At 35.2% G+C, this 12,147-nt stretch overlaps 1 protein-coding gene across 1 annotated transcript; it reads right to left on the bottom strand.

The window, feature by feature from the left end:
• Positions 1–9,358: 9,358 nt before the first annotated feature.
• On the bottom strand, positions 9,359–11,820 carry LOC112520307. The gene is made up of 6 exons (XM_025128641.1): positions 11,656–11,820; positions 11,333–11,394; positions 10,957–11,012; positions 10,414–10,869; positions 9,706–9,838; positions 9,359–9,597 (listed from the first exon to the last, which is right to left on the bottom strand). Exons 1-6 carry the CDS (start codon positions 11,798–11,800, stop codon positions 9,592–9,594), a joined length of 858 nt encoding a protein of 285 aa, XP_024984409.1. The 5' UTR covers positions 11,801–11,820; the 3' UTR covers positions 9,359–9,591.
• Between the last annotated feature and the right edge of the window lie 327 nt (positions 11,821–12,147).

Genomic DNA, 12,147 nt, shown 5'->3' on the forward strand with positions numbered 1-12,147 from the left:
ACTTCCTTTTATAATTCTTTTGAAAGGAATTGACTTCGTAATCAAAAGATTTTTTATCGACGTTGAGATTTATAAAATCCCTAATCGATTTTTGCTTATCTATATTACTATAGATAACTGTTTCTTTAGCAATTTTAGTTGCTAAGAATTTTCTTTTTAAAAAGTAATTTTGCCACTTTTTCAAAATATTTTCTCCATTGAATTGGAGTGTTGAAGAATAAGTGTTTGGAGGACACTTATTGTTTCTTGTTAAACAATAACAATTAAGAACTTTGGTTTGCAAAATTGCAAAACAATGATCTTTGTTTTTCGAAGTCTCTAAGGACATTTCTAAAAAATCGTTAATCTTCGAAGGAAGATTGAGGATTTTTACTTTCATCTTTTCAAGATTCTTTGTCAAAAAAGACATAAACATTTTGTTAACAAATTGTTAACCTTTTTGATTCGTGATGAATAACATCTAAATCAATGTTTATACTTTCTTTTATCCAATGGATATTATTAGAATTTAATTCTAAATTTGCAAAAATATGATGAGGTACAAGCTCACCATTTTGCTTATGCCTAAGCATTTTTGTTATAAAAACAATTTCATCGTTTTTTAACTTTTTCAAATAGTTGGAGTCGTCTATGACCTCGATCCAACTTTGCTTAATAACACTTTGTGCTATTTTATTTCGATTGTTACATCGAATTTGCATTTTATTGCTCATAATTGATTTTTAAACTCTTTAAAAGGGTTTTTAAATCAATATTTGTAAAAACTTTATTTAAAAAGATTTTATTTGATCAAAAGATCTACTGATAAATCAGTCTTATTTTCACTAACGACAAGGTCTTTATCGTTTTTGAAAACGTATTTTTCGTCGTAGAACGACGGATCTGCTGAATAATCAACTTTATTTTCACTAACGACAAGATTTTTATCGTTTTTGAAAATAATTTCTTCATCGTAAACCGATGATTCTGCTTGAGTTTCCTCAAATAATTTACCTTTGTCGTAAAACATGGTAAAATTATCAAAGTTTTTCGTCAACTTTTGTCAGCTAACAAAACAGGTACGCTGGAACTCATCCCAGATTATCTGAAAGCACTCCAGAAGGAACCCGAAGTATTTTATGTAATTTACAAAGGTCCACACACTGGTGTTCACACAGACTGGAAGCTCGTCAAGTCATATTGCAAGACAGATAAAGTCTCTTGCAAGAAGTTTCGAAACGAAACCAGTGCAAAAATTCATCTTGCCTCGTACAAAGATGAAGTGCCTAGCGGCAAAAAGCTACTTCTTCGACCAAGAATTCTCGCGGTCAAAGAAAAGCATAGAGATCAACCTCAATTGATTTCTAAAAGAATTCACAATGCGGTCGTTTTTCCAACAATCGGCATAGAAGAATTCAAAGACATCTGGGAAAAAGCGAGAGCTGCGGTACCAGAAGATTTTGTCCACGAAAAGTTTTTTACGACGGACAAAAGAAACAAGAGTCTGTACAACTTCGTCGAAGGCGCAGACCCGAAATTAGTCCATCAAGCTTTTCAAGCAGGACTAATCGACAACCTCTACCCAAGCCAGAATTTACAGGAACTCAAGTTCTTCCCTGAAGGCATGGTAGAAGCTATTAAGAACTTCCGCAAGAGAGTTCTTAAATCTAAGGATGATCCTATCTACATCAAGATGATCAGTTCCATCCCGGACTGGCAAGGTGATGAGTGTTTCACTCCTTACTACTTCCTAGACATTGGTCTAGCCAACTCTGAGAAAGGGTTCAAAAATTCTCAATTTATGGAAGACAAAAATCTCTCATTTTTAGAGTGTCTACAAACGGTCCGAATCAACGGGCTCAGAAGAATTTCTGAAAAGATCATTGAGGTTCTCTCAGGATCAAGGAAGAAGATAAACTATTCAGACTCGCACTGTCTAGTTACTAGTCGGAGTTTTAAAGACACCGAAGACAAAGATCTTTCTCTAATCTCAAGATTTGGAGAAAAGTTCATGATCAACAGCTTTGAAGCTAACGGCAGCACAAGGAAGATGTTCTGCATGGAAGCCAAACAGTTGTTTGAAGATCATTATTGCATTTACTGCAGTGATGAAAGCAAGAGGAAAAAAGACCCCTCTACCGAAGAGACTGCTTCGTCGTTTTCTAGCTAGAAACATGGCGAATATGTCAGAAGAAAAAACAGCACGCTCGTACTGCTTTTTCAACGCACCCGATGCATTATTGCTGAAGGGAATCTCCTTTTGGAGAAAAATGATGAAGAAGACAATTCTACATCATGTTTTCTGTCAGTTTGATAAAAAACCACCAGACGAAAATTGTCTGCAAATGTATAATTATACAATTACCTACAATGCAGTGTAGAGAAAATTGTATAAAAATACAAACATCTACAATTTATTGTAGAAATTATTGGCTCTTTCATGCCAATAAACATCCAATCCTTCAACAAAATTCATTTATGAATCTTTTGTCAAATGATCACCATTCATTTGGTTACCATTCATTTGGACATCATACGATTTTGAAAGAAATACCACTTTTTGTTGGTATTGATTTAAAAATCATAGGTATAAARCATCTACCTCATACGGTAGAAAGCATTGGCAATTTGCCAAACATATCTAGACTTCAAATATGCATCGATCATATTTGAAAAGAGTTATTGGCATTTGGCCAACCTCTAGACATCATCAAAATCCATTATGGATTATTGAATTATGTCAAAGATGCTTCATCATCATCATCATTTAATTGATGCAAAGATTTTCAAAAATCAGATTTTATCACCTAATTGATATAAAACGATTTTGAAACATACTACATCTTAGTAGACAATGATTTATTTCATAAACATTTTCTTTGTCTACAAAGAAAAATTCAGATTGTTTTTACAATCTTTAAGAAAAACAGTGCCCTATTCTTTAAAATTGGGTAGGAAAAGAAGACTAGACTTTGGTCTAAATCTTCAAAAATTCAGGAATCGTTATGAAACATTACGAATCCTATTTATATTTTTGAAGCCTTTATTTTCAAAAGGTCACAAAAATATAAAATCATATTGTTATGCTAATACAAATTTTGCTCTGTTATGCTAGCAAAGAAGTTATCTTTGATAACTCATGGGATTTTCCCAAAGAAAAATAACAGCTACCATCCCTGATGGAAAACTGCTTCAAAAATGATGGACTCTTCAAAGCCATCGATTTTTCTAAAAATAGGAGATTCTAAAAATCTACCTATCTTTATAATACTATTAATCCCCTTAAAAGAGATTAATATATTTTTACTTTCAATCGCAAATCTGACTTTTGCAGGTATGAAGGTTCAATACTTCCGACGGCATTTACTTGGCGCGACGGTCGTTACAAAAATGGAACTTTGTTCCTTTTTAAGAAACTTGTCTCAAGTTTTTCAAAAGATTTCTGAAAAATGATTTCTAAAAACTTTTGTACAATTTGTATTGAAGATATTCATATCCTCAATAGATACAAAAGAAAAGTTTATTTTTACGTTTTAAATGTTTTAAACAACAATTTAAAATTTAAAATAATCATTTCAAAAAGAGAATTAGTCTTTTTCAAACAAAGATCAAATTTTCTTCATCTAGAAATAGATCAAGGAATTTATTTATCTTTTCAAGATAATAAATTAATGAAGACCGATGTGTCAACAGAATTTTGGAGAAGGGTTTTAAAAACACAAACCTCCAATCATTCTGAAGAATTTTCAGATTCAATTCTGAAAAATCTTAAGAAAGCTAATTACAACGTTAAAACTGAATTACTTGCTGCAAAACAAGTAATCGCAAATTTCAGTACATATCTTACTCCGGTAACATTTTTACTGATAATAAAAATTTTACATATTTTCTTCGAAGCTAACATCGCAGGAAATGGTAAACAAGATCAAGGATAGATCACCAATTATTTGGTACAAATATGCTTCGATCATATTTGACTATGAGCATACTTGATAAGGGTATTTTAGAATCATCTGGGACATAGGAAATTTCGTATAACTAATCTACCTTCCACTCCCTATATTGGAACTGCATTTGATCCACAACCACTTCCCTCGTCACAATTCATCCAGACATCTCCGTCAGTAATGTTATGGTCCGCAGAAAATGAAAAAGGGACAAACAAACCCACTTTGTTTCCTGCCAGATCTCAACAAGCACTAGAAAGAACCGAGATAGCCTCCTCCAGTGGAACGAAGGTACTCCCAGAAGACACGTCTATGGTTGCCTCCTCAAGGCCACTCGGAGTTTTACCAATAGAGGAAATAAACCCTATTTCATCTTTCTTACAGTTTTTGACCTGAAATTATACCCCTCCGGCATCCACTGTTGTTGCACCAATCATCTCTTCCTCCACAAATGAAGAAGGTGATTTTGACCCAACAAAAGTATTCGAACACCTGTTCATGACAGAGCCAAAAACCGAGTATCGTGTTGATTCAGAAGTAGAAGGACCCAGTGACACTGGTTCAGAAACAACACCCCAAAGACGGGCCAAAGTTCCAAAAGGTGATACTAAACAACAGTTCACCTTTGATGACATTCCCCCATCAAGATGGAGGGACAGAAGCATTGAAATGCAAACATGGTGTAGTGCAGAACTCCAATATTATGATATTGACATAGTAGTTAAAAGATTCATAACCATGTGCCAAGGTTGCCTCAGAGATTGGTACTTGAGTCTTGGAGACTACAAATCCAGCAATCTCAGTCTCCTGAATAACTCATACATAAAATCTATGTTGAATTTATAGGCAATCCAATCGAGCACACTGCCCATGCAAGAGAAGAGTTCTTGAAAATGAAGTGTCGTTCATATCAGAAAAAAGATCTTGAGAGACATTATGATCGCATGTCAAAAAAAATTTATTGTCTAAATGGACCAGATGATGTGAATTTCAAGCAAGTATTTTTAAACTCCTTCCAAGAAACTCTAGCAAATGAATCATTTAGGATTCTTAGAGCTGAAAGGGATCACAGTTGCACAAGCCTCAATAGGAGAACTTACCAGCTGGTAATGAATGCACTTGCTAAGCTTTGCAATCAAAGAAACTTCTTTTCTAATCTCGAGAAGACTAGCAAAACCCTTCGTACAGCTTGTGATGACAAGTATTTACGAATAAAATGCAAAGAGAGTTCTTCCTGCGATTGTTCTCACAAAAAGAAGATGTCCACTTCGGGTGAAAGAAGAAAGCCTTTCGTCTCACAAAACGGTCGAAACAAAAGATGGAAATTCTTGAAACGGAAACAACAACGGGGTCAAAACACTGATAGGTGTTACATATGCAACAAGAAATGGCACTTTGCAAGAGATTATAAAGACAAGAGAAAATCCCAAGCGTTGATTCAGACACTCAACCAAATTGAGCCGGTCGACATCTCAGATCTGGAATATCTCTATTCTCTTGATGATGAACTTAATGACCGGTCATTATGTTCAATTGCCTATTTAGACTCTTCAGATGAAGAGTTCGAAACTGAGTTTTCAGAGTACCATCCCGACATTAAAGTTTTCATGAGAAAACCTCTTCCAGTTTTTCAAGCAAGCCATTTTCCTCTCCCACACGTTCGAAACTTTGTCCCACATGTATTCCCCGTACAAAAATCACAGCCAGTTCTTTTAACCAAAGTCTACCTTCTCACCACAACATATGCCAAACCTTTCTCGGTTGTCGACTTTTTTTGATACTGGGTCTTCTGTTTCAATATTGAATCGCACTATCTTACCCAGCGACTACTGGAGGTCGCATCACCAACACTTTCTTGCAGCCAATGGTGATACTTTTGTCATTGACAAAATCAGTATCCCGGTTCCGGCTTTTTCCTAAATGTATGGTTAAACACGAATTATTAGGATCCAGTTCGCATGGCAAATACCTTCTGATTGGTTTCAACATACTCCATACACTACCAGGATTGAGGTATGCAAAACATGGTCTACGCTACAAGAGTTTCCTAAATCCATGGAGCTCTATTCCACGACTCTATATGACATCAGACATCACTATGGTAGTCTCAAACACCAGATTATTCAAATTTTGTGCGCCTTCAATCTCATAGAATTTTTGAAGAAAAGTGGATCTCCACTATGGTTAAATCCTTCATTTTTTGTTACACTCACATTCAAACAAAACKAAGATGTTAGTTAACTCCATAAGAGCAAGCCATCCGGGCATGAATCCAGATCACTACCAGCTTGCAACCCAAGAGTGTTCAGGAACTGATAAGTCAGGATCTCATAGAGTCAAATACATCACCATGCACATGTGAAACATTCTATGTTAACAAGAGGAGTGAACAAGTTCGTGGCAAACTTAGGCTAGTCATAAATTATCAACCCTTCATCCAGTTTTTGGCTGATGACAAGTTCCCTCTACCACAGAAGAAGTCATTGTTACAGTCTCTTGCAGATGTAAAAGTTTTATCAAAATTTGATCACAAAGCTGGTTTTTGACAATTAGGGTTAAGTCCTGATGACAGACCAAAAACTGCCTTTTGCATCCCAAACCATCACTACCAGTGAAAAGTAATGTCGTTCGGTTTAAAAAAAATGCTCCATCTGTCTTCCAAAAGACAATGATAAGGATTTTTGAACCTATACTCAACAACACTCTTGTATACATCGATGACATTCTTATGTTCTCACCAGACGAAAAATCTCACATAAAAGATGGAAATCAGAGTAAATTTTATTGATTTTCTTGGTATGAAAATATCTGATGGACAATACCAACCACAGCCTCACATTGCTCAAGAACTGCACAAGTTCCCAGGAATATTGACGTCAGAAAAAGAAATTCAACAATTTCTTGTGCTGGTAAATTATATGGCATATTTTTTTGCCTGAATTATTGAGCCACACTGTACATTTATTCCTCATGCTGAAAAAAAGTCCGCCCCTTTGGGGTAGAAAACAGACATTAGCTATATAAAGAATAAAACAACTGGCTGATGTGATGTCTTCTTTTAAGATTCCTACTGTTTCTGGCAAAAGAGTCCTCCAGACTTATGCAACTGATGAGTAAGTACTGGGGGGCAGTCCCAATTTCAAGACAAAACTGGTGTCAGAACAATTTGTGGATACAAAAGCGGCACGTTCAAATAATCAGAGCAACACTACCACTCTACTTTCAAATAGATCTTAGCTGTCAAAAGGGGAATAGAAAGAATCCAATTCCATCTAATCGGTCACGATTTCCAGATTGAAATGGATATCTTCCTTCCCACGCATTCTCCATTTCAAAGGAAAGATACTCCCAGAAGCCTAACTTTTGAGGTGGGTAAATTGGTTCTCTCAATGGAAATTCACTATGAAACACATCAAGGGATCAGCAAATATTCTAACAGATTTTCTGTCCAGTCCAAAGGGCGTCCAGACCAAAGGGCTATAAATACGATGTTCGAAAAAATATCCAGACAATCCACAAAGCGAAGGTCCTTCCAATGGTGTTTCCTGTAGAGAAAGGAAGCTCTTCCAGCTCATTTATTCCAAACACTTCTCAACCTCCACATCAGGTCGATCCAGCTGAAGGTACTATAACTCCACCACAAGTCCTACCAGATGAAATAACAGAAACAATTGCTAACCTCACCTTAAGAGAAAGATCACAGTTGAATTGTAAAACGTTCTTCACTATCACACCAAAGAAGCATGACATGTTCATGAAAACCTCCAGTTCCATCCAGATTACACGTTCCTAAATGTCTTACATATCCATGACTTACATACGTTCCCAAAAGAAGCCCTTTGTTTCTTCTGGTATCTATTCGAGTCTCATACCAGCGCAATATCATTCAACTCAGCCAAACTACTCAGCTACATTTTCCAATATCAGTTTGAGGGTCCGCCCCAAGGGCAAAGAATGTGTTTACCCTTCTCCAGTGATTCCTCCCAGCACATCAGTGGATTCAAGGATTAGTTGTCTGCTAAAAGGCGTATGTTGTAATCATGTTTAGGAGGTCCTGCTTCTTTCTACCACATACAGCTCTTTGACAGCAACAATCATTGATCTACCACTCTCCATTAACATTCGTCCATGAATTTCGACAACAACCTAGGCAGTAAGTACTTCGAGTTATCCCAACCAATAAAGTATATGGAAACAAGGCAGATTCTAGCCAGTGAACTAGATTCGATCCCAAAGCAAGTTATGAACATTGAAAAACTTTGGTCTTCCGAACATCCAGTTTCTGCATCATGGGACGAAGCACTTGAACATTAGTTCCAAACTCATCTCACGAAGAAAATAGACACCTCCGATGATGAAGACAACGAGCATCATGACTCCGAAGAAAAACTGCACAATCCTTATGAAGACGGATCCATCTCATCCTGACTCTCGTTGGAAATAATTATCGTAGCATGATAAAAATAATTGTCTCGACTAAAAGACAAAATGGTATTATAATAATGGTGTAAGCTTGAAGTCACTTTATTGTGATGTAAGCGCTTACCTCATTTAGTTTGTTTTCTAGTTTGTATTATTACTTGCTTTTGTCATGCTTGCGCAGGGGTACCTTTTCCTTCCCTATAAAAGGAAGACTTCCCCTCGTTTGTAAATCATCCTTGGAAAAGAAATAAAAGTCTTTCTTATATCCTCTCTTATTCTTAAGTTTAAGTTCATGTTCTTCATGCTCTCTCTTATGATTGTTTCTTAGTTTTAGTCATCTTGTATCAGACTAGTCTCCTAGTCTTGGGAATCACTTTTTGGATGAAGTATTGTATATCAATGCATATTACTTAAAATTCAATATTACAAGTAATTGTGCTAAGTACAACTTATTGAAGCTCTATTCTTGAATTCATGTAACTAACTAAAGATAAACATAATCAAATGCACGATAAACATTTCATTTTAAATATAAAAAATTAAAATATAATTAAGATAGTCATTGAGTTTTAACAGAATATTTAATTATCATCTTTATAAAAAATAAATTACTTTGTTACTAAATTATAAATTAAATTATAATAAAAAATCGAAATAAAAAAATTACATAGAAATGATAAAGTTTAAATAATTAATTTAACACTAATATCGGTACATTTTTCATCCATTTCTAAAAACCACATAAAACCCTATTATATCGACAGAGAAAATAAAACATTAAAATCGAAATATATATCATGCGAGTACATTGGACAAGAAATGCATAAGTACATTTACATCATACAATCACAGTCTATTCAAAACATAAGTAAAATTAGGTCCCAGGGAAATATTCAAAAACCCATATTTAACATGCGGCTAATAGAGGATCTTGTTAATGAAATTTTCATTATAACATTGTGTACTTGCACAACTTTATTGTCATCAACAAGAAAATAAATAAAGTAACAAAGGTAAAAAAAACTAAAGATTTCCTTCAAGATAAATTCCAAAGAATTAACTAATTAAAAAATGATTTAATTTAGCTTATAAATTTATAATATTTAGCTAGAAAATATGCAGGGTTTCAAGAGCTATGAGATGGAAGCAGCACTATTACCTTGATCAGTGTTGCCACCCTCCCATATTCTTGCTTCTTCTTGCTGTTGCTGCTTTAAAATGTACAAATTTGATGTCCATGGCCTCAAAACTGATGCAGAAACATGCCTTTTAAGTTCATATAATAATAAGCAAATGAAAACATGATCCAATTTATATGATTTGAGCTTCAAAGTTATGACAGCATTAGAGAACATACTTGAGGTCTAGTCCAGAAAGCCTTGGGTGGGGTGGCTTTGGTGGTTAGGATCTGAAACACTCTCTTCTCCGCTTTTCGTCTTGTGCTCTTTGTGGTTTCGGCAATTGGGCTGTTCTCTAATCCGGTATTCCTTCTGTACGGATGTTACAAACGAACACAAATGAAATTGAGTCATGATTATGAAATGAAGTGTACAGTTTTCCAACATGAACACAACAGGATTCTTATGCCATGCTCATCAGAAATTGGGTCCTAAAGATTGGTGAAAATCAAGTTTAATTAGCAGAGATTCCTTATTCTTGTGTCCTACTGATAGAGGGTGTGAGAATATGTGGATCCCATTAGATTACTCTTCAAAGAAAAGAGGTTCCAACATATATTAGGGTGTGTTTGGTGAGGACCAAACAAAAACTTATTGTTTCACGTTTGACGCGACATTGACCGGGGCAAAACGGAATACGGGATTGAGTGGGACAAAAATCCAGGATATGAGACAAGATTGCTAAAATTATTACTAAACTACCAATGTCAAATTAAAACCCTAAAACCTTCAACATTTCTTTCACCCACCTATATTGAGGAGTAATGGTCCAATTCTAGCTGATAAGAGACTTTAACATTGTGGAGATGTCGGGCAGAGTCACCAACATCTTGTGTATGCAACTACCAACATCTTGTGTATGCAAATACCAACAAAAAAGGACTTACATTTTCCTTGTAAGTTTATCTTTGCCATTACTGCTGCTCTTCTCAATATCTTCATGTTTCACTTTTGTTGCCTCTAGCAATGGCTTCCTTTGAACTTCTCTCTCTTTCAACACACCTGCCCCCGGTTTCTTCTGCTCAATCTGTTTCTCCCCATGCTCATCCCCACTCTGCTTTGTTCTTGTCGCCAATCTCTTCAACTCATTGCAAAACTCCGTTATCTGATTTAATATATTGTTTCCTGCAAATAGATTACGTGCTGAAAATGTGCTCTTCAGCTTCCTTGGGGTTTCCTCGCTTACTGAAGAACTGTTTTCTGCCTTCTTCTCCTCGCTTAATTTGACCGGGTGATCAGCAGGGGATAAACAGTTGGGGTTCTGATTCTCATTATCTTGTACATGTTTAGCACTTCTCGAATTTATGTTCATTGGAGTTCCTCTTTTCTTCATTGGTGTGTTGCTAAATGAGGTATACAAATAGAACAGTGAATTAGCTTTAGGCATCAATGAATCACCAGTCGTTCAAAAGCTAAGTTTGTTTCTGTACCTCTGATTTTGGTCATCCACTGGAGGGTTCTCAGAAACATTAGCTGACCTTTGAAGCTTGACACAAAACAAAACAGAACTCAGAAAAATTTAACCATAAAACTGATTAAAAAAAACAACCCATTTGAGTTCAAGATTAAACCCTAACGATCAAATGGCTAAACAAAACTGACCCAAATTTGGGGATTGCCCTAAATGTAACTATTCATATCCTTTTAAGTAAAATATTTAATATTGCGCAGATTGTTCATGCAGATCTGTATAGATTTTCCTCAACCCGGTGTTATATTTGAGTAATGTTTTTTAGGTTTTAAGGCACGAATGAAACAAATCAACGAGAATTTTGGAAATCAAAAGGAAATCTCAAGAGTGAATACCTTAGAAGGATTTGGGAACGTTTTTATGAAGAAATCATCGGCTGTTTTAGGATGATCACAATCTGTAAACACCAAATACAACAAACGACCACAAAAATTAGTCATCAGGTTAAAAATCACTCCCTCTGATCAAAGTATACATGAACATAAGACATTTTAAGCCCAATCAATCTACGTTTCAACTTCAAAATCACATAAAATTCTACTACTCCTCGATAGCTTTCACTACGAAGTTCATGTTTAAATTAAAAAATTTCAACTCAAAAAAGCAATTCAAAATCAAAAGAAACGAGAAACATGTTTTGGTGTGGATATTTAATTACCAGGTCGACAAAACCAAGCATCATCATCGTGATGAAGAGGAGGATGATTAGCAGACAAATCGATCCATTGAGGAGCATCTATATGTTCGTAGACTTCATCTTTCTCGAACTTAGAATCCTTCCAATCGATCGTAGCTACTTCCATAGAGATCTGCCTGCAACCGTCAGAAGAAGAAGAAGAAACGTTTTGAGAATGTTTGTTTTTTGGGCGTGAGCTGAAGAAGGCAAGTGAGACGTTTGTGGGGTGGGGCCTTTACTGCATTATTATTTTTCTGACCGTTACATCGTATATTCTCCCAATTTAATTTTTTATTAATGTTTATTTTCACATCCTTTTTATAAATCACATACCTTTAAATTTTTCAATAACTCTTCTATGGATAAATTTGTCTGTTTAAATAAATAAGTTTGTATAAATTGAAAAAGAATTTGCTTGGAAGAGAATTTTTATAAATTGAACGAGCGTGTTTGTTAATTGGAAGGTGCAAATTT

This window comes from Cynara cardunculus (genome assembly GCF_001531365.2).
Source record: "Cynara cardunculus var. scolymus isolate 2C chromosome LG 10, CcrdV1, whole genome shotgun sequence".
Lineage (NCBI taxonomy): Eukaryota > Viridiplantae > Streptophyta > Magnoliopsida > Asterales > Asteraceae > Cynara > Cynara cardunculus.